At 42.7% G+C, this 27,811-nt stretch overlaps 2 protein-coding genes across 5 annotated transcripts in view; one reads left to right on the forward strand and one right to left on the reverse strand.

Moving 5' to 3' along the window:
* LOC115836986 (endogenous retrovirus group K member 25 Env polyprotein-like) overlaps nt 1–20,470 on the forward strand; it is a 31,805-nt gene extending 11,335 nt beyond the window's left edge. Inside the window, exons 2-5 of one of the 4 annotated variants that reach the window (XR_004032041.1) lie at nt 7,122–7,198; nt 15,164–15,347; nt 18,041–18,071; nt 20,315–20,470. Coding sequence is in view for 2 of the 4 variants with exons in the window: in XM_030821196.1 (XP_030677056.1) it covers nt 18,340–19,129; nt 19,458–19,840 (1,173 nt within the window). In the remaining 2 variants the exon portion in view is untranslated. The other 3 variants (XR_004032042.1, XM_030821196.1, XM_030821197.1) reach the window with 3 other exon arrangements.
* Nucleotides 2,635–26,538, reverse strand: ZNF350 (zinc finger protein 350). Its single transcript, XM_003269856.3, has 5 exons — nt 26,452–26,538; nt 13,213–13,398; nt 7,267–7,393; nt 6,842–6,937; nt 2,635–4,500 (listed from the first exon to the last, which is right to left on the reverse strand). The coding sequence occupies exons 2-5, from the start codon at nt 13,225–13,227 to the stop codon at nt 3,140–3,142; spliced, it is 1,599 nt and encodes a 532-aa protein (XP_003269904.1). The 5' UTR covers nt 13,228–13,398; nt 26,452–26,538; the 3' UTR covers nt 2,635–3,139.
* Nucleotides 26,539–27,811: the final 1,273 nt, after the last annotated feature.

A 27,811-nucleotide genomic window follows, 5' to 3' on the forward strand; every position in this document is an offset into this window, starting at 1 on the left:
CTCAGTAAACAGAATGTACGATCGGTTTTTACACCGACACATTCCATTCCGAGGGACAAGCAGGAGACAGATGCCTTCCTCTTATCTCAACTGCAAAGAGGACTTCCTCTTTCACTAATCCTCCTCAGCACAGACCCTTTACGGGGGTTGGGGTGGGGTTCGGTCAGGTCTTTCCCTTCCCATGAGGCCATATCTCAGGCTGTCTCAGTGGGGAGAAACCTTGGACAATACCCAGGCTTTCTTGGGCAGAAGTCCCTGCGGCTTTCCACAGTGCATTTTTTCCCTGGGTACCAGAGACTGGAGAATGGCGATGACTTTTCCCAAGCATACTGCCTTCGAGCATTTGTTTAACAAAGCACATCCTGCACAGCCCTAAATCCATTAAACCTTGAGTCAACACAGCACGTTTCTGTGAGCACAGTGTTGGGGCTAGGGTTACAGATTAACAGCATCTCAAGGCAGAAGAATTTCTTAGTACAGAAGAAAATGGAGTGTCTTATGTCGACTTCTTTCTTCATAGACACAGTAACAGTCTGATCTTTCTTTTCCCCACACTCTCTGCCTTCCAGGAGTTTAGAATTCAGATGGGGAATGCACATTGAAATCTACAAAATGTTAAACTGCAGTTCCCCTAAGTGCTAGGAAGAAGAGGAATATGATCCTATGGAAGGTCAGACTGGTGAGGGAAAGCTGCCCTGAATTAGTGATGTTTGAAGATCATGAAGGAGGAAAAATGCAGAAAATGGGGTGAAAGAAAAGTTCAGGCAGAAGAAAGAGCATGCACAGAGAGGCCTGAAGGTGATGAAAGGATGTCAGCAGCATATGAGGGGCCAAAAGAGGGCCAGTGTGTCAGAACAGGGAAAGCAAGGTGGAGTATGGGAGAGGGAAGAAAGAACCAGAACATGCAGACTTGATGGCCATTTTAAGGATGTTTGCCATTGTCCAAACCCCAAGCAGAACAGTCATTGCACGTTTCAAAGTTTAAAGCAAGAGAGTTTCATAATCACAGCTCTATTAAGCTTAAAAAGTATGCTATGTGAGGAATCCTTGGCTCAGTCCATGGGAACCCTTTTTGTCATCAAGTCAGTTTTGATTAAGTTCAGGCACACCTATACTCTTGATTCCTCCTCTTCCCCGCGCTGGGACTAATACCATTACTTGTATTAATTGTGTTTCTTGCTAGGCACTGTTTTAAGTACTTTACATTTACTTCTCACAACAAACCTAAGGCAGATATTTCTGTTGAATTCTGACCTAGCCACAACAAGGCAAATCTCCATTTATTTTCCTATGAGCAGCACTTACTGTAACTTGAACAGTGTATCCATATGGGATGAAGGTTAAAAAACTGGATTAAGAAGGCCAAGAGACCTACTCCCAGAAAAATGAGAAGAATGATGAAGATAAATCATGTCTCAAAAAAAAAAAAGAAGGGCCGGGCGCGGTGGCTCACGTTTGTAATCCCAGCACTTTGGGAGGCCGAGGCGGGCGGATCACGAGGTCAGGAGATCGAGACCACGGTGAAACCCCATCTCTACTAAAAATACAAAAAATTAGCCGGGTGTGGTGGCGGGCGCCTGTAGTCCTAGCTACTTGGAGAGGCTGAGGCAGGAGAATGGCGTGAACCCGGGAGGCGGAGCTTGCAGTGAGCCGAGATTGCGCCACTGCACTCCAGCCTGGGCGACAGAGCAAGACTCTGTCTAAAAAAAAAAAAAGAAAGAAAGAAAAATCACTTCTCAGTTCAGCAGGTCAGAGAAGCTGGGATCTCTGAAATGGTAACTCTAGCAGGTGATAGGTCTTATGGACAAATAATAGGGTCATCTCTAAGACGTCCCAAAAGAAACCCACCTCCTCCCATCTGTTACAGTCTCATCCATTCTCAGAGACTAAGATTTTCCTCCTCCTTTGTGTTCTACTTATTCTAAGGGTCCTTTTCCTTTTCTGCTCTGCCCCTTTTATATTTGGCTAAGTCTCTCTAATCACACAAAAGTTGTGAGTGACAATTCTATTCTTTACAACTGTCATTCCCTTCAATGACAAAATACACTTCTCTTTCCAAATCATTCTCTCTCCAAATCAATACATAATTAGTTTTTGTTTTTCTATGTGTTGAGAAATATTAAATCATGCCAAGCAGCCTCTCCAGCATAACTTTCTGGGATGTTGGAAATGATGACAAAGAGTCCCCATTGTCTCAAAGTTCTGTTCACTCTGCTGTCCAGTTTGGTAGCCGCTACTCACATATACAGCTCTTGAGCAGTGAGGGAACTGAATTTTTAAATTTTGTGTTGTTTCTTTAATTCTAAAATTTAAGTAGCCACAAAACTTAGGGAATTTGTAATCTCTTGGAGAAATAAGACATGGGCAAAAACAAACAAAAAACCCTCCTTTTTGTACTAAGGTGCTTAAGTACCATTAACAGCAGTCCTTCTGCTACTCCTTGAACAATAAATTATTGTGTCCCGTGGACACAGTTACTCCATGTCCATTTCACCTAATGTAGATATTTGCATCCCCTGACTAGATTACCTGAGTGTAATGATACCACTTAAAATTAACCCCACAAACTCTCCAGACCACAAACTTTTTCTTTTTTGACCTCAGCTCCTGGAACAGGACAAGGTACAAAGGAAATAATTTTAAAATATTTGTTTAATGAAACAAATTGACTAGTTTCACAGATCCCTCTGCATAATATAAAGTTCTGAAAGTTTATGGTCCTGGTTTTCAATTAATCCTCCACACTGGTCTAAGGAAACTGAATTGACACATATGTGTCCCATATTCCACCATTCCAGTATTAGCCCTTTCCCACCAACCGCTCCTTATGAAGCTTTTCAGTCACTGCAACACTCCCAACACCAATTATCTCATCTCTTTTAAAAATTCACAGTACTTCATTTCCTCCACTTAAAAGTACTTGGGCTTCCTTTACTCATTTGACACAATCGAGCAACTGCTGTGTATGTGCTTAGGTTAACATCAGATTTTGCCTGTGTATCGCAGCATACATTTAAATAGGATGAGTTTATCAGGCTATCTCAGCCTTAAACATTTTCTCTCAGTGTATGCTTTTTGGCCACATAATGAACTACAAATTTTTGCTCAACCCTTTTCCACATAGATCTGAGTTTTCTTCCTATGGGTTTTCTGTAACATAAAATAAGACATAATTGATCACAGAAGGCACAACCACATTCACTGCATTCACAAGGTTTCTGTCCTGTGCAAATCCTCTGTTATCTCCTGAGGCTGCACATCCGACCACTGGCTGTCCCACAAGGACTACGTTCCTGTTTGCGAGGAGGCCGCTGATGTTTAATGATGTCTGAGGGGCCACAGAAGGCACTTGTGTAGTCACCCCATTAGCAGAGTTTTTCTCCTGCATGACATCACTGGTGTGTAATGAGCTGTGCCTCTCTGCAGGAGGATTTTCCACCTTGGCTGCCTCTTGTTTCTCCCTTGTGTGTATTCTCTTGTGCTTAACCAGACACGACATATACGCAAATGCTTTCCCACACTCGTTGCAGCCATAGGGTCTCTCTCCTGTATGAGTCCTTTGATGGACAATGAGCTTTTGCTTTGTGCTAAAGGCTTTCCCACATTCAGTACATTCAAAGGGTTTCTCTCCTGTGTGAATTCTTTGATGTTTAATGAGACCAGATTTCTGAGAACAGGATTTTCCACATTCACTGCACACAAAGGGTGTCTTTCCTGTGTGAAATCTCTGATGTGCTATGAGACAAGTCTTCTGAATGAAGCCTTTTCCACATTCATTGCATATATAAGGTTTCTCACCTGTATGAATTCGCTGGTGTACAATGAGATTTCCTTTCTGGATGAAGCCTTTTCCACATTCACTGCATATATAGGGTTTCTCTCCGGTATGTGTTTTCTGATGTATGTTGAGCCGTGATTTCTTGAGAAAGGCTTTGCCACATTCAGGGCATTCATAAGGTTTTTCTCCTGTATGAGTTCGCTGATGTTCAGTGAGCATGAACTTTCTGGAGAAGGCTTTCTCACATAGACTACATCTGTGGGGTTTCTCTCCTGTATGCATTACCTGGTGATCAGTTAGCCAAGACTTCTTGATGAAGCCTTTCCCACATTCACTGCACACATGATGCTTCTCTAATTTGCGTGTTTTCTGATGCTTGGGACTGATGAATTGGGACTTAGTGCTGATGAGTTTTTGACTTGCAGGGAATTTAATTGCAGTATGAAGTCGTTCGTGGTTAGCATGAAGAAAGGAGTCCGTATTTCCAGTAAACTCAACAGAGTTCTTTATTTCATAGCCTTTGCTCTGGTTAATTAAAGTTAAATTGGATTTCAAACTTTTCCCATGTAAGTCAAATATATCATGATTTTGCCCTAACAGAAACTGACTTTTGCTGCAATGAACATTTTCAAATGCATCATGTTCATGACATCGTTTCCTTCTGTCCACCAGGCTTTCACTCTGCAAGCGCTCCAGCACATGATCATCAACTTTCCATATGTCTAGAAAGAAAAGAACAAAGATTTCTATCATTTTGATTTGGGGTAAAAGTTTGTTGTGTTTTTGTTTTTTTTTTAAGATGGAGTTTTGCTCTGTTGTCCAGGTTGGAGTGCAATGCTGTGATCTCATGTCACTGCAACCTCTGCTTCCTGGGTTCAAGTGATTCTCCTGCCTCAGCCTCCCAAGTTGCTGGGATTACAGGTGCCTGCTACCATGCCCAGCTAATTTTTGTAGTTTTAGTACAGATGGGGTTTCACCACGTTGGCCAGGCTGGTCTTGAACTCCTGACCTCAGGTGAGCCATCATGCCCAGCCAAAGTATTTTTTGTTTTGTTTTTGGGAGATGGAGTCTCACTCTATCGCCCAGGCTGGAGTGCAGTGGCACAATCCTGACTCACGGCCAAAGTATTTTGTGTTTGTTTGTTTTTGGGGGACAGAGTCTCACTCTGTCGCCTAGGCTGGAGTGCAGTGGCATGATCCCGGCTCACTGCAACCTCCACCTCCTGAGTTCAAGCGATTCTCCTGCCTCAGCCTCCCGAGTAGCTGGGATTACAGGCATGCGCCACCACACCCAGCTAATTTTGTATATTTAGTAGAGACAGGGTTTCACCATGTTAGCCAGGCTGATCTCGAACTCCCAACCTCAGGTGATCTGCCTACTTCAGTCTCCCAAAGTTCTGGGGTTACAGGTGTGAGCCACTATGCCTGGCCCCAAAGTATTTTTTTTTTAATGCCTTGATGTGAGGTGTCTCTTAGTAATAACCCTATGACCTGAGTGTAAATAAAACTCCATGTTTAATGTTCCTTGCACATTGGCAAAAAATAATAGTATAAATAAACTAAAAGGTGAAAGCAGTTAGCATAAAAACAAGGTTAGATCACTAATAATAAATAAAGAGAGATTTGGCTGCTTTCTAAATGTGCCTTGCAAAACAAAGACCTTAAAATACAAGCAATTCACTGTGACCAGCAGACCAGAGGTTGGAGGCCCATTTCAACCAAAGAACAGATTCATTCATTCCACGTACTCTTACTGAATGATCACCATGTGCCAGGTATGGTGCTAGTGTTGGGGATAGGCACAAGAATCGCTTGAACCAGGGAGGCGGAGGTTGTGGTGAGCCAAGTTCACACCATTGCACTCCAGCCTGGGCACAGAGCGAGACACTGTCTCAAAAAAAAAAAAATAAATAATAATAATAAACAATTTTTAAGGGAATGAGTCAGGGAAGTAATCATATGTGTGGAACACACCTGGGAGGGTTTAGGAAGGAAGATGGAAATCTCTTTGTGAGCAAGATGGTATTATATCACAGAGATCACTGAAACGAGAAATTTGACAGGTAACATGGTTTACTGGGACTTAGTGTCATCAGAATACGATGGGGAAAAAAAACAAAAGCAAATTATTAAATACAGAAAGGAACCAAATGGAAGTAGGTGGGAGTTATGACCTGGTTGAAGCTGGACCTGAGAATGTAGGATGTTAAAAAATGACTTTTTTACTTAGAGATTCATCATGACTAGCAGAGACCTTTAAAGAAGAGAGCTCTTCAGGCAGGTAATGCCCAGATGGCCAAGATTCAGGATGTACAGGAACAAACGAGAATCCAAACTTAACAGGGGTTTTCTTGGAGGAAAGATGATTCTAGTTCCTTGCAGTTACTAGGAACTCAGGGGAGAGTTGCCATGAAGTAAATTACACAGAACTAAAATCGGTGTTAGATAACAACAGGGAGATGTCAGTTTGGGACTCTCCTCCAGGGAACAGAAGGAGTTTAACTTACTAGAATGAAGGAAACTTTGAAGAGTGAAGGGCACAGATGAGAAAATGGAAAACGGGGCCTTTGGAGAACCTAAGAATAAGGAAAAAGAGAAGCGAAGGAAGCCAAGGCAGTGAAAGCCCAGTTTACCCTGAGGAAGCCACATCCAACACAGGGCAAGTGTTAGGAGGGGAGGTCAGCATTAGCCAAGGGCATAAAGGGGTGGGAATCTGAAAACAGTGAGGACTTCAAAGTTTCCTCTGTGGAGAGAGGCCTGGAAGGTGGAATTTCATAACAAGAGAGGTGGAACGACATGAAGAAGGGAAATATTTGAAACCCCAGGAAGAAAATTATGCAGGCAAACAAAAAATATGTAGATAAAGTAATCAGATCTCTGAGGACATTAAGAGTTTTTTTTTTTTTTTACTCTAAATTCCTACAAAGAAAAACAGGTCTCACACTGGGAGACAGATGAGAGAGGAACTGTTTACATATCCTCAAACCCCCTTCACAGCTGTGTTGCCTTCTCTGACTGACTAGAATGTGACTTCCATAGCCTTCTGCCTTGTGGGTTCTCTCACCTGAACAGGCTCCACTGTGGATTCCATCTTCAGTTGTCCACGGTTGTTCTCCTTGTTCCAACTTGAAGAGTGCATCCGGTTTGCTGGGTTGATACCCTGTTCATGGGAAATGATAGAGGACTTAGACATATCAAATTGGGCTGGCAATGTCAAGAAGGAAGAATGTTACATTTTAAGAAACTTGAGTTTCTTAAAATATGTAAAATTTAGTTTCTTATCTGAAACTATGAGTTTAGTTTCATATCTGTAACATCAAGGTTTTTCTCTCACAAAAAAGTAGATTACACCATCTTGTGTGGGAGCAAGAGAAGGATCTGAGAATCTACCACTTCAGAGTACTGCAGGCATTCCAAAGAGGTAAGCATCTCAGAAAGGAAGGCCACTGACTGGGCACCCTCTGAGTGACACAGGGCAGCTGTCCTCACCCACTGCCACCAGGTTGCTGTAGTTCTCCATCATCACGTCTCGGTACAGGTCCTTCTGAGCAGCGCCCAGGAGCTGCCACTCCTCCCAGGTGAAGTCCACAGCCACATCCTCCAGTGTTACGGATTCCTGTAATAACAGTCCTGTTTAATAAACTGGTGTCTTTCTGGCCGGGCACGGTGGCTCACGCTTGTAATCCCAGCACTTTGGGAGGCCGAGGCGGACGGATCACGAGGTCAGGAGATTGAGACCATGGTGAAACCCCGTCTCTACTAAAAATACAAAAAATTAGCCAGGCGTGGTGGCGGGCGCCTGTAGTCCCAGCTACTCGGAGAGGCTGAGGCAGGAGAATGGCGTGAACCCGGGAGGTGGAGCTTGCAGTGAGCTGAGATTGCGCCACTGCACTCCAGCCTGGGTGACAGAGCGAGACTCCGTCTCAAAAAAAACAAACAAACAAAAAAAAAAAAAACTGATGTCTTTCTGATGATATGGAAGAAATCCTAAAGTTTTTCTGCTCATTTCCACTCTACAGGCTGTGTGTATATACCAAATAGTTTTTTTTTTAATACAATGTGGAAGAAGTAAAGTCCTAATATAATATTCTGTAATTGTATATTCAATCATCCTCCATTCACCCAATTGGAAGTTTCTATAAAGTGTAGAAGTTAAATCTTGCTAACCTAAAAACATATTTATACATTTTATATATGTAAATATATATGAATATATGTACATATATTTATTTTATATACATGCAGATGAAAGACATATATACAGCCATCCTTTAGTTATCTGTAGGGTATTGGTTCCAGGACCTCCTGAGGATACTGAAGTGTCTGATATGAAATGGCACAGTAGTGGTCAGGCACAGTAGATCACACCTGTAATCCCAGCACTTTGGGAGGCCAAGGCAGGAGGGTCACTTGAGCCCAGGAGTTCAAGACCAGCCTGGGCAACATGAGACCCCATCTGTACAAAAAATTAAAAAATTAGCTAGGCACAGTGATGAGTGCCTGTGGTCCCAGCTACTTGGGAGGCTGAGGCAGGAGGCTCATTTGAGCCCAGGAGTTAGAGACTACACTGAGTTATGACCATGCTACTGCACTTCAGCCTAAGCAACAGAGCAGGACTCTGTCTCTAATAAAATAAAATAAAATAAAATAAAATAAATAAAATAAAATAAAATAAAATAAAATAAATAAAATAAAAAATAAATAAAATAAAATAAAATAGAATGAAATAAAATAAAATATAAAATAAAATAAAATGTAAAATATAAAATAAAATAAAAAATAAAATAAAATACAACAAATAAAATAAAATAAAAAATAAAATAAAATAAAATAAATAAAATAAAATACACAAAATAAAATAAAAAATAAAATAATAAAATAAAATAAAATGGAATAGTATTTGCAGACTTGCATGTAACCCATGCACATCTTCCCATATACTTTTTTTTTTTTTTTGAAGTGGAGACTCACTCTCTCTCCCAGGCTGGGGTGCAGTGGCATAATCTCGGCTCACTGCAATCTCTGCCTCCCAGGAGCAGGCAATTCTCCTGCCTCAGCCTCCCAAGTAGCTGGGAATACAGGCATGTGCCACTACACCTGGCTAATTTCTTTTTTTCTTTTTTTTTTTTTTTGAGACAGAGTTTTGCTCCTGTTGCCCAGGCTGGAGTGCAATGGTACGATCTTGGCTCACTGCAACCTCCACCTCCCAGGTTCAAGCGATTCTTCTGCCTCAGCCTCCTGAGTAGGTAGGATTACAGGTGCCCACCACCACAGCCAGCTAATTTTTTGTATTTTTAGTAGAGATGGGGTTTCACTACATTGGCCAGGCTGGTCTCAAACTCCTGACCTCAGACGATCCAACCACCTCAGCCTCCCAAAGTGCTGGAGTTACAGGAGTGAGCCACCACACCCACCCCCATATACTTTAAATTATCTTTAGATTACTTATAATATCTAATACAATGTAAATGCTATGTTAACAGTTGTTATACTGTATTGTTTAGGGAATCATGACAATAAAAAATAGTCTGTATGTGCTCAGTTCAGATGCTTAAAAAATAGATATTTTCAATTCTCAGTTGGTTGAATCCATGGATGTGGAAGCCATGGATATGGAGGGCCAACAATATATCACAAATCCAGGCATCCTATTTTTCTGATGGACTAATTATAAACTGAGGGTTCCTATGACCTTCTCCTTGAGTTTGATAATTTTTCAAGTTGAAGGAGAAAATCAAGTAATGGAGAAACAATATCCAAAGATCTAACACTGAAAATTTTTCAGAACTGATTAAACACTCCAAACTTCAAACTCAAGAAATCCAACAAGTTTTCAAGCAAGAAGTCTACACTTAGACACAACAGATTGAAACTAAATTACACCAGATATAAAGGGGAGACTATAAAAGCATCCAGAGACCAATGACAGGTTACCTACAAAGGAGACAAAATTTTCTGACAGCTGACTGCTCCACAGAAATCATTACAGCCAACAAATATTGGAACAATAAATGTAAGGTCCTCAGCTCTTGGACAACACAGCCCAACCCTGAAGACCATTTAGGACTGAAAGGCATGGCTGGCAAAGGACCTACAGCCTTGTAATAGTGACAATTAAGACTGCTTATCAATGAATTGTCAATCTCCTGTCTCAGGATGTAGGATGGCTTTAAAGGATACTGCTGGGTGGGAAATTGAGTCATTGAAGACCCAGGGAACAGCAGAAGGTACACTCTATACTCATTTTATTACAGAGGCCAGTGAACACACTTGGTAGATGATACAAGTACTTAATCCTGGTTGGTTTACCCATTCTAAATTATTTATGTGAGATAGCAATCTATTTAGAAAAAAGTAAAGTGAGAGTCTTACCTCAATCCACACTCAAAAATAATTTACTACATGACAGATCTATGGCAGGCAGATTCAATGGCTCAATGAATTCCACCCTCTCAGTGTTCACACCTTTATGTAGTTCCCACTTACAGGGAGCCAAAGGTCCATGGGACGTGACCAACCCAGCATTCCACTGGAGGCTATAAGATCAAACAGCAAACTGTTTATCATGAATGCAGGATGTGAGCAAACTCACCACTGCTCCTGCTGACAGAAGGTTTTCTGGAGGCAATCACTCCCTGGCGCTGAGGTTATCTACTGCAACATTTAGAGAATGTAGTCTTGCAAGCCCACTCTGGACTGAGCAGCTGACCCCTACTTCCACTGCACCTCCCAACTATCTCTTTTGCCTAATAAATACAGAGGGCTGTGTAAAGCTTAGGGCCCTTGTCCACTAAAGGCAAGGTACCCCCGACCCCTTCTTCCAAATATACTCTTTTGTCTCTTGTCTTTTATTCCTGTGTTCACCCCCCTGTGTTCAGTCCCCCTAGGTCTGTGCGGGTTACAAGTGGCGCCCAAACAGGGACAGAATCGGGTGCTCTACACCCTCTCCTTGAGCACGGACTGGCCTAGTGACTTACCTCTATTCAGAAGAATATGGCAAAGGCATTGGAATCTCACCTCCTTAATTAAGCTATACATGTTAAAAAAAATTATTCAATGAGAATTGTTAAAGCACAGTAAGGAAGACTTTATTCAGGGCCATTATGATAGGTATATAGACAAATGTAATGGGATTTTACAGTGGTAGAGAGTGAATGGACTTAACTCCAAATACAGCATAAGCAAGTGGGAATTTATGGCCAAGGAGCAGAGTGAGGGTCAGTAATACAAAATTACCAAGAGGGCGGGCACAATGGCTTATGCCTGTAATCCCAGCACTTTGGGAGGCCAAGGCAGGAGGATCGCTTGAGCCCAGGAGTTCAAGAGCAGCCTGGGCAACACGACAAGACCCCATCTCAATTTAAAAAAAAAAAAAAAGAAGAAGAAGAAAGGAAGAAAGAAAAAAAAGCAGAAAAGTAAAAAACAAAAAAACTCATAGTCAACCCACCCCCACCACACACACACACACACAAAAAAAAAACATGTTTATGATCTTTTATCATTTTTCAGATTAAATACTTGATTCTCTCCTAACCCCCAATGGTGAAAAATGCATTTTTTTCAAATATGGCTATAAAGTGATGGAATTTTATATAATTAATGTTCTTCAATCATTTGTAATCATTGGTCTTTGGATGCTCAAAGTGTAGCATCTTAGGCCAATAAAGAGTCCCTTCAAATTGGCTGCTATGTTCTTTGAAATATGATTCTATCATGTAAAATATATATATATATGTATATCATAATGGATGTATATGTTTATGTCTACAGATAGATTCATATATACTCATGCTTTTATTAATACATATATAGACATAGATCCACAAACAGATACAGTGACAGGAAGTAAATATTACCAACCATTTACAGAAGGGGATTAGGAAGAAAATATGTGAAAAGAAAACTTTTTCTTTCTTTCTTTTCTTCAATTTTATTAAATATAGACAAGGTCTCACTAGGTTGCCCAGGCTGGTCTCAAACTCCTGGGCTCAAGGAATCCTCCTGCCTAAGCCTCCCAAAGTAGGCATAAGCCACTGCACTCAGCCAGAAACTTTTTTTTTTTTTTTTGAGATGGAGTCTCACTCTGTCACCCAGGCTGGAGTGCAGTGGCATGATTTTGGCTCACTGCAAGCTCCACCTCCCGGGTTCACGCCACTCTCCTGCCTCAGCCTCCCGAGTAGCTGGGACTACAGGCGCCCGCCACCACGCCCGACCAATTTTTTGTATTTTTAGTAGAGATGGGGTTTCACTGTGGTAGCCAGGATGGTCTCGATCTCCAGACCTCGTGATCCACCCGCCTTGGCCTCCCAAAGTGCTGGATTACAGCCATGAGCCACCGCGCCTGGCTGAAACTTATTTTTTGATATGTGTACTTTCTTATTTTACTGGGACACAATCACAGATGACTTATGTGGCTGATCTTAGGTCCACAGCCTCCCAGAAGTCAGGTTTTAACTTTAGCCTCTTGTTCTTCTGGAGGTTTCAGACCTATCATAGATCATATTTTTAGGCTGTCCAATGGCCAAAGGACCCAAGCAAACAAAGACACTACCATTAGCAAGACATTCCAGAAGCCCAGAGCTCACCCTCCATTAGCTTGAACACAAAGGCCAAAACTCCCTTTGCATAAATTCAATTATTTACTATACAATAAGGACTCGGCATTTTCTACAAGGTGAAAGTCTAAAGGAAATCTGTAAACTCCAATCCAAGTCCTGTCCAGACAATATCACTTTCAACTCCGTCTCCAAATCTATATTCAAACACCAGTTCAGCTATCTGTTCACTGAGAACCATTTGAAAGTCATGGAATCCTGCCATATTCCTAGGATATCTAGGTTTTATTCCAAGTCAAATCCAGACTGCCACAAGGCTGAAATTAACTTGTGTTGGTCCCTGTGTTTACTGAGTTTGCTTAGTCATTCCATAGCAATATAAAGGAATCCTTCAAGAAACAGACACAGGAAACCTGCATCTGAATTTACGAGAAGGCTGCTATTCTGGACACCATCTGCCACATCAACTCTAGGAAGAACCACTGAAGAAATTTCCTGAGACTAAACTGCCATGAAATAATGGCAACCCCCAGGAAGTAATGTTTTATCTTCAAAAACAGGACATACCATGTAAATTATGATTTTCTTGTGATATTGGCTGTCAGAGATATTAGATGCAAGCTGACAGCTGATATAACCCACAGGATCCTCCAGCCATGCATGGTGTCACAAAATTCATAATTTAGTGTTAATGCTATGAACATTATATTCCTTACCCTACTATTTTGCATGATATTGAGTTTAAAAACTAAGCTTATTTCTCTCCAGATCCTGCTTTTTGAAATTTATACTCTTTATATTAGTGAAATTGATGTTTATAGGCTTCTACAAATCTATTATGGAACAAAAGAAAGAATAAAACAAACCAAAAGTCAGTTACCTGGGCCTGGATCATTTTCTTCTGTTCTTGGAAGACAGCATTCAACTGGGATGGTCTGTCTTTGTATCTTCTGGCCTTCTCTTCAGAAGTCTCAGTCTTCAATCAAGTGTGCCCCTAGAAATGGTGATCCCCAAATCCACTTCCTCCCTCTTCAGGTGATGTTTTTTGCTCCTGAAGAGTCAGAAACTGTGGGTTGAAGAGCAAATTCAATGTAAGTGGTACATTTCTTCTAGGCCCAGATACTGTCACTGCTCCTAGGCACTCATCTTAAAGCAATGCCCCCAGTATAGTTAACTATACCTTTATTTGGAGCCCCTGAGGATTTTATACCTGTGGCCAATAATGTCTAGGATTCTTAATGTGGTGGAGGTATGCCTTTCCTCTGTGACGTTTCCATGGAAGGACTGTGAAGGCCTGTAGGAAATGAGACCCACCACAGCACCATGCCTCAGGAGCCGGTGAACTCTTAGGCAGATTAGTTTTAGAAAAGAGATAGTCAGCAAGGAGAGGACCTGGTCTTTGTTTTCCTTTAAATCATGTATGCTCACACACCTCTTCAAAAGTCTTTGTACATACACCCTGTGAGGACATGTACTTCAGTTTGAAAGCCCATGTACTGGGCAAATAAGCATTGTCATAAAAACAGTAGTGACAATATTTTAGGAGGTTTTAAATACATAAAAAGCTAAAATACACAATAATTTACTGGATAAATTAGGTGGTAAATGAAGTTGACATGCTCTAAGGTTTCTGTAAAATGGAAAAGTGCTAATTAGCAGAAGAATATGACAAAGGTTGCACACTACATGTAATCTCTAGTTACAATTAACACTAGTAAGTGCAGGCACAGTGGCTCACGCCTGTAATCCCAGCACTTTGGGATGCCGAGGCAGGCGGATCACCTGACATCAGGAGTTCGAGACCAGCCTGGCCAACATGGTGAAACCCCATCTCTAATAAAACTACAGTTATTCCAGAAGCTGAGGCAAGAGAATCGCTTGAACCCAGGAGACAGAGGTTGCATTGAGACAAGACCGTGCCATTGCACTCCAGCCTGGGCAAAAAGAGCGAAACTCCGTCTAAAAAAAAAAAAAAGCCAAACCAAAAAAAAACCTAGTAATTGTTTCAAAGTACGTAAGTTCCATGCCAACAAAAGGGGGAAATGTAATAATAAGAAATTCATCCAAAAGAAGAGAATCAAAAACAGAGAGCAAAAAGAGCAAATACAATGCATTTGATAGCTGCTTTAAAATAAAATGTACTAAGAAAATTACATTACATTAAGTGTTTTATACTAAGTAGAAACAGAGCATGGATTCCAGTTAACTACATTAAATATAAATGCCTCAAAACTGTCAGAATGGATTAAAAATTAAAATGCAATAATATCTGGCATTTATTTTATTTTATTTTTTGAGATGGAGTCTCGCTCTGTCACCCAGGCTGGAGTGCAATGGTGCGATCTCAGCTCGCTGCGACCTCAGCCTCCCCGGTTCAAGCAATTTTCTGCCTTAGGCTCCCAGGTAGCTGGGATTACAGGCACCCACTGCAAGGAGCCGAAAGCCCGTGGGACGTGACCAACTCAGCATTCCACTGGAGGCTATACGATCAAACAGCAAACTGTTTACCATGAATGCAGGCTATACGATCAAACAGCAAACTCATGACTGCTCCGGCTGACAGAGGGTTTGCTGGCAGCAATCACACTGTGGCACTAAGGTTTTCTACTGTGACATCTAGAGAATGCAGTCTTGCAAGACTACTCTGGACTGAGCAGCTGACCCCATCTTCCACCTCCCCCCTTCTCACTGTCTCTTTTGCCTAATAAATATGGAAGGCTGTGTAAAGCTCAGGGCCCTTGTCCACTAGAGGCAAGGTGCCCCCTGACCCCTTCTTCCAAATATGCTCTTTTGTCTCGTCTTTATTCCCACGTTCGCCCCCCTTTGTTCAGTCTGCCTAGGTCCATGCAGGTTACAAATGGTGACCCAGAACAGGGACTCCAAGGACGCCCAACTAGCCGCATCCGAACATGGGACTTCAAGGATGTGAATGAAGAAGGTCTGCTGGAGCAGAGGAACTGAAATTGACAAGGCAAACGGGGACCCGGGGACGAGTCTGCCAGCAGCGGATATAAGGTCAGTGCCCTAAAGAGGTACTGGGAGCACTGCTTTAAAGAAGTACTGGGGGCCGGGCACGGTGGCTCACGCTTGTAATCCCAGCACTTTGGGAGGCTGAGGCGGGCAGATCATGAGGTCAGGAGATTGAGACCACGGTGAAACCCCGTCTCTACTAAAAATACAAAAAAAATTAGCCGGGCGTGGTGGCGGGCGCCTGTAGTCCCAGCTACTCGGAGAGGCTGAGGCAGGAGAATGGCATGAACCCGGGAGGCGGAGCTTGCAGTGAGCTGAGATTGTGCCACTGCACTCCAGCCTGGGCAACAGAGCGAGACTCCGTCTCAAAAAAAAAAAAAAAAGAAGTACTGGGAAGTTTTCTGAATCAGGGTAACAAGGGAAAGAATTTGTCTATTGAAGAAAAACATGTGCAGTTGCTTAAAGTTCTGTTGAGACAATCTGGAGCTCAGGTTAATTTGCAGACACTTACTAACCTCCTGCAGAAGCCACAAAAGGTTATTACGCACAACCCATGGTTTCCACAGGCAGGCACTCTTGATGTGGAAATTGGGATGCAGCAGAAGGATTAAAACAGGCTCATCAAAAAGGTCTTAAGGTTGATTCTTCTGTTTTCTCCACTTTGAGTTTAGTTCGTACTGTACTTCTGCCATTATCTCCTTATTATTCTGCAGGACAGCAGGCTGAATCTAAAAATCTGAAAGAATCTGTTGCCCCACCCACAGCTCCAATTAAAAATAAAAAACAGGAGCGGGAGGATAAAAATTGGCCTATACTGCCTCCTCCAGTTGCAGAAACATCTGTACCACCTCCTTTGGTGGCAGAAATAGAGACCCCAAGACAAAGAATTTTATGCTCTGCTGCCATAGCTGGAGAGCCCTTAGGACACTGCACTTTTCCTATTTCCATAAGGCCTGATCCAAACAATCCACAGCAGGTTATTCATGAACACACCCCACTAGAGTTTAAGTTGTTAAAGGAATTAAAAGAGAGAGCGGTGAATAATGGCGTACAGAGCCCATTCACTTTAGGATTGCTAGAATCTGTGTTTGGTGCTATGCGTCTTTTACCCTTTGACGTGAGATACTTGGAGCGAACTTGCTTGTCCGCTAGTGCATATCTGACGTGGAATTTGGCAAGAAATGTGTGCAGACCAGGCTAAACAGAACCGTGTTGCTGGACACGGAGACATTACAGAGGATATGCTGTTAGGTCATGGCCCTTTTTCAGACCTAGAACATCAAATGGCACTCCCAGATGCTGCTTATCAGCAGTGTACACAGGCCGCTAAATGCGCCTGGGCCACAATCCTGAAGAGGGAGTCCCAGTACAATCCTTTTTACATATCATGCAAGGGTCGCAGGAACCCTATGCACAATTTCTTGCAAGATTACAAGAGGCAGTGAAGCGTCAGATTCCTCATACTGTGGCTGCAGAAATGCTAACCTTAACTTTAGCTTTTGAGAATGCAAACGTGGATTGTAAACGTGCAATGGCACCAGTGAGGTGTACAAAAAACTTGGGAAATTTTCTCAGAGCTTGTCAGGATGTAGGAACTGAGCTTCATAGATCTGCAAAGTTAGCATAAGCAATGGCTAATTTAGCAGTTGGCAAATCTAAAAGGAGCCAAGGGTCAAACCCTAAACTGGGAAAATGTTATAATTGTGGAAAAACTGGACATTTAAAAAAGGAATGCTGCCAGATCTCAGGACAGAAAAGATACTACAATGCAGTTCACCCCCTAGCAGAAAAAACACCAGGACTCTGTCCTCGCTGTAACAAAGGAAATCACTGGGCTACCCAGTGCTGCTCAAAATTTCATCAGGATGGCACCCCCTGTCGGTAAATGAGACGGGGGCCCGGACCCAGGCCCCTCAAACAATGAGGGCATTCCCAGTGCAGACCACAACCCCACTTCAGGGATGGGTTCCTGGAGGCACAGATTCCCTCAACCCAGGAACACCAGGAAGTGCAGGATTAGATCTACCCACCAGAGAAAGAATCACATTAGAGGAGACAAACCTATCTAAGGTCCCACTGGTATTTGGGGACCTTTACCGACAGGATACACAGGACTAATTATTGGCAAAAGCTGCCTTAACTTGCAAGGCATCACTGTAGTCCCAGGAGTGATTGACTCTGATTATGAAGGAGAAATTCAAGTAGTTTTAATGTCACAAGATCTTTGGGTTTTTGAACTGGGAGATATATTGCTCAATTATTGCTTATTCCCTGTGAATTACACCCTTCCCCATGAAAGGAGAAACAAGGAAATAAAGGGTTTGGGAGCACAACTACATGGGAAATCTATCTTTCCCAACCCACAGCCTCTAATAGACCTACCTGTATAGTACAAATTAAAGGAAAGAAATTTTATGAGCTTATGGATACGCGAGCTGATGTGTCAGTAATATCTATAGAATGGGCACATCAAACATTACAATGCATGTTGAAAAGACAAAAAGGGGGTAAAGGAGGCCAACTACCACCTCAATCAAAACTACATTTAGCCTTATTTCCTTTAAATTTTCTGACTCCTGGTACGGATGGTAAGACTCCAGCAGAAAGACATTGCCAAGTGGTAGAGGAAAAAAGGAAAGTTTATCTGAAAGTGTTATGGAAATCCCCAGAAGGAGGACAATGGAAAAGCCCGGTGGATTTACTGACCTGGGGATAAGGGTGTGCTTGTGTGTTTACAGGAGATGGACAAGCCATGTGGGTGCCGTCAAGGTGCGTGTGACCATGGAATGGGAGACTGGAGGAACCCAGAGTGGCCAACCATGGGCCCGGTCCCTCTTGTACGAGCTATGAGTCAGCTGAGCCTGAGTGCAAAGATGGAGAGAAGGCCAACCAGAGTCACGATGACATCAACCCCCACAACCTGGGGACAACTCAAGAAAACCACACAGGAAGCTGAGAAACTACTGGAGTGTCAGGGACAGGCAAAAACCCCTGATTCCATGTTCTTGGCCATGTTAGCCATAATGTCCTGTGCACTATGTTTTCCCTGTGCACAGGCAAAAACATACTGGGCGTATGTTCCCAATCCCCCAGCAGTACGGCCTATACTTTGGAGCTCACTCCGCCTGAGATTTATCACGATCAGGGAGAGTGGCCTCCAGGACCCCTCATTCCCCCTGACACAGAACAGTTAGACTCTCAGAACAATGTCATTAATTATACCGCTCCACTGGAAGGACTCCCTTTGTGTATCACCACAAAGACATCGCTCAGCCATAGCTGTCTTACGATTCAAGCTCAAACATGGTTGAGTCACTATGGAAAAATTATGTACTTATTAAGTCTTGGTTCTATTAATGTAACTGGCGTGCTAACCAACCATTCCCAGTCCAATCACCCTAATTGTGCTGATTATACAGAATGGATTCCATTCAATGGTTCCTACCCCACTCCGTGGACCCAGTGTCTTGATCCACTGGCTAGTAAACAATATATGTCAACTGGAGACATTGTGGATTGGGAACCTAAAGGTCAATTAGATGGAAAAGGTGAAAGTCAGAAATCATGGCACAAACTTCACTGGCATTGGTGGCAAGCTTTTAATGCTTCTTCTTTATACAACACCAGGATCCAATCCCAGTCTGCTGCTCAGATTGCTTGGCATGGAGCAGGCTTTAGCCCACCTCTTCCTCAGTGGCATTATCTGGGGAGGAAAGGACCAATTCAAGAAACTATATGGAAGGCAGCTCTCCCATTTATGAATGGCAACATCTGGATTGGAACACTGTCTAATAATAGCAATAGTAAGCAACACAGTCTTAATGTTGCATTTGTAAAGAATATCACCACTTGGGCCGGGCGCGGTGGCTCAAGCCTGTAATCCCAGCACTTTGGGAGGCCGAGGTGGGTGGATCACGAGGTCAGGAGATCGAGACCATCCTGGCTAACACGGTGAAACCCCGTCTCTACTAAAAATACAAAAAATTAGCCGGGCGTGGTGGTGGGCGCCTGTAGTCCCAGCTGCTCGGGAGGCTGAGGCAGGAGAATGGCGTGAACCTGGGAGGCGGAGCTTGCGGTGAGCCGAGATCGCGCCACTGCACTCCAGCCTGGGGGACAGAGAAAGACTCCGTCTCAAAAAAAAAAAAAAAAAAAAAAAAAAGAATATCACCACTCAATTTACAGTTTGTATTTTTAATCCTTATGCCTTTTTGGCAGCTAAGAAGGACCAGCTTCAGGTAAACAATACCCAATTGACCTGTAAATCTTGCCAGTTATATCACTGCATTAATCATAGCACATTGCAAACACATAATATCTCTACTGTGATAATTTTGGGTTGCATCCTTGGGCTTTGGATTCCTGTTAATCTGTCTGAGCCTTGGGCTGCCACACCCGCTTTGCATTTTGTAGAACTTCTTCTAACTCAGCTTACTCACTGTGTCCACAGAGCCTTAGGCATAATTTTTGCTATTGTTTCCTTGGTCAAACTAATAACTTCTGTTGTGATATCTTCTGTAACTCTGCATAATTCTATTTAAACAGCTCAGTAGGTGGAGAACTGGACGTGCACAGCTGACCAAGTGAGGCTACTTCAGAATAAAATTAACACTGAGTTACAAACTGAAGTGGCAATGTTAAAATCCACGGTTCTGTGGTTAGGGGAACAAGTACAAAGCTTGCAGTTGCAGCAGCAATTGCATCATCATTTTAATCACACTCATATTTGTGTAACTAATTTAGAATATAACCAAAGTGAGTATCCATGGGACCTTGTGAAAGCCCATTTGCAGGGAGCTTTCACATCCAACATCACCTTTGATACTGGTGAATTACAAAACAAAATTCTTGATTTAAATAGGCAAACTCAAGAATTTTAGCTTTCTTTAGAAGACTGGACCGAATTCCAGGAAGGCCTGGAGAGCTCAACCCTTGGACCTATGTAAGGCACCACATTAACATCTTATATGTAGTTCTTGGAATAATGTTGTTTTGTCTCTGTCTTCTGTTTATAGTCTGTAAAATCGGATGGACCGCCAATCGGCGAATGAGAGCTGCCCAGCCTGGCCTTACATTCTTTCAATTAATTCATAAACAGAAAAGGGGATATGCAGGGAGCCGAAGGCCCGTGAGATGTGACCAACTCAGCATTCCACTGGAGGCTATATGATCAAACAGCAAACTGTTTATCATGAATACAGGATGTGGGCAAACTCACCACTGCTCCTGCTGACAGAAGGTTTGCTGGAGGCAATCACTCCCTGGCACCAAGGTTATCTACTTCAACATCTAGAGAATGCAGTCTTGCAAGCCTACTCTGAACTGAGCAGCTGACCCCTTCTTCCTCCCCCACCCCCACCCTTCTATCTCTTTTGCCTAATAAATACAGAGGGCTGTGAAAAGCTCAGGGCCCTTGTCCACTAGAGGCAAGGTGCCCCCTGACCCCTTCTTCCAAATATACTCTTTTGTCTCGTCTTTATTCCCGCATTCGCCCGCATTTGTTCAGTCCCATAGATCCATGTGGGTTACAGCCCACCACCACACCTGGCTAATTTTTGTAATTTTAGTAGAGATGGGATTTCACCATCTTGGTCAGGCTGGCCTTGAACTCCTGACCTCATGATACACCCACCTCGGTCTCCCCACATGCGGTTATTATAGTTGATATGTCTGAACCAAAATGATATGGGAAGTTTGAGAATAAAAGGTTGCGGACAATATGCCACAGAGAGAGTAACCAAAGATAATCTGTTATATCTCAGACAAAACTGACCAGAAAACCTAAAGAATTATCAGAGAGAAAGAGAAACAATGCTCACTGAAAAGAGGTGCAATCTGGCTCTTCATTCATAGAAATACACCGTATGTATACCCCTAACAACAGTCTTGAAATGTATACAGCAAAAAATAGAACCAAAAACAAGAAATAGAAAATTCAGACTAAAAGAAGACTTTAACAGACCTCTCCTAGTAACTGACAGAATAAACAGACCATCAACAAACAAAATAAAATGTATAAATGAGAAAGAAATGAATCTTTTATCTGAGGAATGTGACTCCCTTTAAATTCTCAGGTCTAGAGAGGCATTAAAAGGTGACGGCAGTCTTTCTGATAGGGGTTCCCCTGAAAAAAAAAAAAAAAAGAAAAAATTAAAAACTAAAAAAAAAATTTAATGTGACAATAGTCACATCTCATTTCCCCTCAAGCTAAATAATTATCTCTTAAAGCCACTTGCTATGTAGGCCCTAGACTAACTCACACCGAGTAGCCATAAAATGCCATTCACTGGACATCATAACCCATAAAACCCCATAGTTAACAATGTATAGCCAATCACTAATTGATGTTATTTCTGTAAACCAATGAGAATTCTTGCCAGACAACTTTACGCCAGCTCACGGTTTGTTCCCTTTTGCCTTTAAAACCTGTTTCTAACAAAATCCTAACAGAGCACTTACCGAAGTAACCTGAAAGTATTTTCCCAGGCAGCTGTCCTCATTTTCGCTTAAGTAAACTCTTTAAAATTGTATTTTGTGCAGTTTCCTCTTTTAGGTTGACATAAACAATATCATTTAGAAGAACTCGAATATATTTTTAAAATTAGAACTACTGAGATAAATTTTAACAGTTTTAAATAAATGCAAAGGTGTACTATAAAGACGGGTTGGAAGACAAAGCATTTTAAAAATGTCAAGTCTCCCAAATCTACAGATTCAATGAAATCTGAGTCAAAATCCCAAACTGATAACAAAAAGTTTAAATAGCTATAAACTTTTTTTTAAAGTTTGAAAAAAAAAGTTATAAAACTTGCCATATCAGTTATGAGGACTTATAAAGGTACTTTAATTGGGACAGTACAATATTAGTACAATAACAGGCAAATAGGACAAAGGAACAGAATAAAATCCTTATAAGCAGAATTAAGAACATATAGAGACTCAATGACAATGACAGCACTACAGGGAAGTAGATAAAAGCTGTCTTTTCAATAAATGGAACTGAGGGCACCATGGCTCACACCTGTAATCCTAGCACTTTGGGAGGCTAAGGAAGGTGTGGGGGAAAGAAAGAGAGATCAGACTGTTACTGTGTCTATGTAGAAAGAGGAAGACATAGGAAACTCCATTTTAATCTGTACTAAGAAAAATTCTTCTGCCTTAAGATACCGTTAATCTGTAACCCTAGCTCCAACCCTGTGCTCCCAGAAACATGTGCTGTATTGACTCAAGGTTTAATAGATTTAGGGCTGTGCAGGATGTGCTTTGTTAAAAATGTGTTTGCAGGCAGTATGCTTGGGAAAAGTCATCGCCATTCTCCAGTCTCGAGTACCCAGGGACACAACACACCGTGGAAGGCCGCAGGGACCTCTGCCCTAGAAAGCCTGGGTATCGTCCAAGGTTTCCTCCCACTGAGACAGCCTAAGATACGGTCTCGTGGGAAGGGAAAGACCTGACCATCCTCCAGCCCAACACCCATAAAGGGTCTGTGCTGAGGAGGATTAGTGAAAGAGGAAGGCCTCTTTACAGTTAAAATAAGAGAAAGCCATCTGTCTCCTGCTCCTCCCTGGGAATGGAATATCTCAGTGTAAAACCCAATCGTACATTCTATTTACTAAGATAAGGTGGAGAAAACCACCTTATGACTAAAGCTGAGACATGCTGGCGGCAATACTACTCTTTACTACACTAAGATGTTTGTGTAAAGTCAAACATAAATCTGGCCTACGTACACATCAAGGCACAGCACCTTTCCTTAAACTTATTTATAACACAGAGTCCTTTACTCACATGTTTTCCTACTGACCCTCTCCCCACTATTACCCTATAGTGCTGCCACATCCCCCTCACCAAGGTGGTAAAAAAGTAATAAATACTAACAAAACTCAGAGACCAGTGCCGGTGCGGGTCCTTGGTATACTGAACACCGGTCCCCTGGGCCCGCTTTTCTTCCTCTGTACTTTCTCTCTGTGTCTTGTTTTCTCAGTCTCTCGTCTCCATCTTGTGAAAAATACCCACAGGTGTGGAGGGGCACGCCCCCTTCAGGCAGGTGGACCACTTGCGCCAGAGTTAGAGACCAGCCTGGCCATCATGGTGAAACCCCGTCTCTACTAAAAATACAAAAATTAGCCAGGCAAGCTGGCACCTGCTGGTAATTACAGCTACTTGGGAGGCCGTGGCACAAGAATCACTTGAGCCCAGAAGGCGGAGGTTGCAGTTGAGCCAAGATCACACCACTACACTCCAGCCTGGGTGACAAGAGCAAGACTCTATCTAAAAAAAAAAAAAAAAAATCAATAAATGGTACTAGGGATGGGGACAGAAAGTTAAAACCCCCCTCACAGCATACACAAAAACCATTTTAGAATCAACTGTCAATTTCAATGGTAGAAACATATCAATAAAGCTTTAAAGAACATTAATATAGGAGACTCTCTCAAGGTTATTAGGGTATGGCAGATATTTTAAACAGGCCACATAAAGCACCCTATAAAGCAGACTATATTCTGCTAGGGGAACTGTAAGTGGTACAACACTTTAGAAAACAGTTTGACATCTATTTAGACTGAGGTTATACACACCCTATGAAGCAGCAATTTTACTCTGAGGTGCAGATCTAGGTATACATCTCTGCCTCCCCCATATGAGAGCACATATGAACCAAAAGACATTTACACAAATTTTCATAGATGCATTATTCTTAATAATACAAGCTTTAGATAATACAAATGTAATTAATAATAGAAAAAAGTGCTATATTTTACATAATGGAATGTGATAGAAAACCTATTATACCTTTGGCTCAGCCTGCAAGAATGCTTTTTACATTTTTGAAAGACTGTAAAACAAAAAGCAAATTAACATATGCAAGAGACCATATGTAGCCTGCAAGCCCTAAAATATTTACTGTAAATTTGCCTGATCCTTGTCATTGAGCAAAGAAAATATACTCAGATGCAACAGGAAAGACCCTCACCAATAATGAGCAAAAGAAGGCTGACACAAAAAAAGAATGATGTTCAATTCCACTGATATACAGAGTTTAAAATAGGCAAAACTGTATTAACTACAATGATAAATAATGATTAATTATATAAAGAAAAGCCTAAAATACTTTTCGGTGTGAGGATGGAAAAAGGCTCACAGAACACCACTGGTGTGCTGACCATATTCTATTTCTTGACCTGGGCAATGACTGCTTATGCATATATTGCCTCCAGGATAATTAAATTGTACATTTAAAATATATAAATCTAGAAAAATTAACAAAGTAAAGGAAGAGATCAACCATACCAAACAGTTTACCTCCAGGAAAGGTGTTAACTCCAGACAACACAACGGGTGAATTTTATAGGTGGGCAACAAAACAAGAACGTCCACTAACATCCTATTTTCCTACTTTGTACTGGAAAGTTGAGCCAATGCATTAAGATAAGAATGAATTATAAGCATTACAAAGTAAGACAGAAAATTAAGGTTATTTTCAGGCGATATCATCATGAACATGGAAAAAGAGATTCAAGAAATTACATATTTAAAAAAGAAAATGCTCCCTCAGAAACTCCCAGGCAGATTTTCGCATACATAGTTGGCTAGAATTGCACCATACGCCTAAGCTCATTTCCGCGTCAAACCTATCACTAGCAATGGCAATTGGAGCCAGTAAGATTGGCTAAGACCAACCAGGCCTTACTAAGAAACTGGGATTGCCGGGCGCGGTGGCTCACGCTTGTAATCCCAGCACTTTGGGAGGCCGAGGCGGGCGGATCACGAGGTCAGGAGATCGAGACCACGGTGAAACCCCGTCTCTACTAAAAATACAAAAAAATTAGCCGGGCGTGGTGGCGGGCGCCTGTAGTCCCAGCTACTCGGAGAGGCTGAGGCAGGAGAATGGCGTGAACACGGGAGGCGGAGCTTGCAGTGAGCCGAGATTGCGCCACTGCACTCCAGCCTGGGCGACAGAGCGAGACTCCGTCTCAAAAAAAAAAAAAAGAAACTGGGATTTGGGTCACCTTGCCACAGGGATGAACACTTCACGAAATGGAGATTCTGTTAAGACTTAAGTGTGAATATAAGGCGGGCAAACAACACTGTCACTATAGATTAAGAAGTGAAGGCCGGGCGCGGTGGCTCCCGCCTGTAATCCCAGCACTTTGGAAGGCCAAGGCGGGCGGATCACCTGAGGTCAGGAGTTCGAGACCAACCTGCCCAACGTGGTAAAACCCTGTCTCTACTAAAAACACAAAAACTAGCCGGGCGTGGTGGCGCGCGCCTGTAATCCCAGCTACTCAGGAGGCTGAGGCAGGAGAATCGCTTGAACCCGGGAAGCGGAGATTGCAGTGAGCCGAGATCGCGCCATTGCACTCCAGCCTGGGAGACAAAATTGAAACTCCGTCTCAAAAAATAAAAAATAAAAAATAAAAGAAGTGAATGCAGAGGTTGGCAACATTTTCGATTTTGCCGGCCTCGAGGTCTCTGTCACAACAACTCAACCGCTGCCTTTGCAGCCATAGATAATATATAATCGGAGGGTATGACTGAACTTGACCCCCCGATCTGTAAATAGCCACTCTAAGGATCAGAAGAGTAGATATATGGTTTCGAACTAATGCTGGGGGCTGTGTCGCCTTTTGCCCCAGTAACCGAGGTTCGAACCTCAACCCAGGACCCAGGGCTCCAAAGTCTCGAAAGCTTCAGCCCTCACAAGCCTTTGTACCACAGACACTGGCCCCATGCCTCTTACTCATCCGAACCTCGGACCAGACACTCTCCAGCGATGGACATCCTCCCAGACTCCAACATCACTGAGTCCCAAATTAAATCCTGAACCCAAAGCAGACGCCGCATCGATCCCAATCGCCACCTCCATCCTTTACAAGCAGAGTGATCCACACCTTGACAGTTAGGACACGGTCGTTGATCACTACAGACCCTTAGTCATTGTACTCACACCAAAGGCACGCGGACCACAGACAGGGGGATCACAGACTCCCACCAGGTACCTCCCAAATGCCTACACCCCGGCACTCCCCAGTCTTCCTGCCAAAAACTACGTGGTCCAGGATACACCACGTCCTCAGATCTCCCAAACCTTCCACTGAGACAAAACCTGAACTGGGACAAAAAACTTTCAGGGACAAAACCACACACTGACCTCTATTTTCTCCACATCCACAAGGAGGGCCTCAACGTTACACTTCCGTAAACTGCTCCTACTTCTGGAGTCCTCGCACGGGTTTATGGTCCACCTACGGCGGCCGAGGAGAACCTAAAATGTTTAAAAGAGCAAGGACAACCGCATTTACGGCATTTCCTCCTCTGTAAAATGGCCGCGCCCATAGCCGTGGCTCCTGACGGCAGCCATGTTTGAAAATCGGACGCACAGAAGGCAGTGGCAGGTTTTTAAGCCAGCGGCCAGGGAAGATGAGAAGTCACTGAAATCGCCTCGTTTCCTGGCACTTAAAGTCTTGCGAAAGGGGGCAGATTTTCAGAGACTCAGGCTTTATCAGGCAAATATGGGGCAAGCTAAATTGCCCTTAGCGCTTTGCCATCCACTTTGTTAAATTAAAAAAAAAAAAAAAAGGTTTTGAAAAAGACAAGTAACAGTGCAGCCAGGTGTAGGTATCCCAGAGAATGAATTGGAAATGGAAAGGTAACAGATCAGGTAGAAAGGGAAAAGGCAACACATCAGGTAGGCAGACACCCACGGGAAAGCGTCTGACGAAAAATAGCTTGCAGGAAGCGGTTTTTAAGAACAGAAAAATAGCAGGTATTCGGGAGGGGGGGCGGTGGTGGTGAAGAAAGAAAAAAATGATAATTTTTTTTTTTGAGACGGAGTCTTACTCTGTCGCTAGGCTGGACTGCAGTGGCGAGATCTGGGCTCACTGCAACCTCTGCCTCCCCGGTTCAAGCGATTCTCCTGCCTTAGCCTCCCAAGTAGCTGGGACTACAGGCACGCGCCACCACGCCCAGCTAATTTTTGTATTTTTAGTAGAGACTGGGTTTCACCATGTTGGCCAAGATGGTCTCGATCTCCTGACCTTGTGATCTGCCTGTCTCGGCCTCCCAAAGTGCTGGGATTACAGGCTTGAGCCACCACGCCTGGCTTCAAAATAATAATTATTCTTTACAAAAAAGAAGAAGGAGGAGGAGGAAGAGAAAAAAGAGGAGAAAAGAAGAGAAAAGAGGAGGGGAGAGAAAAGAGATTTCGAGAATGAGTTACGATGTGAGCCTGGCCATGACAAACTAAAGGATCCGGGCCTCCTAGAAAGGCCACTTTTAGTAAAGGTGCCAATGGGAAGAGCAGAACCAGAATTGAGAGTATAAAAACATTGTTAAGAGCTTTTTGACAAAAGTGCCAAGACAGTTCAATAAGGATAGTCTTTTCAACAAGCGGCACTGGGATAATTGGATATCCACATGCAGAAAAACGAGTTAAGACCCTCAAACCATACACAAAAGTTAACTCAAAATAGATCATAGATCTAAGTTTAACAGGTAAAAGTATAAAACTT

The sequence above is a fragment of the Nomascus leucogenys genome, chromosome 10 (genome assembly GCF_006542625.1).
Source record: "Nomascus leucogenys isolate Asia chromosome 10, Asia_NLE_v1, whole genome shotgun sequence".
NCBI lineage: Eukaryota > Metazoa > Chordata > Mammalia > Primates > Hylobatidae > Nomascus > Nomascus leucogenys.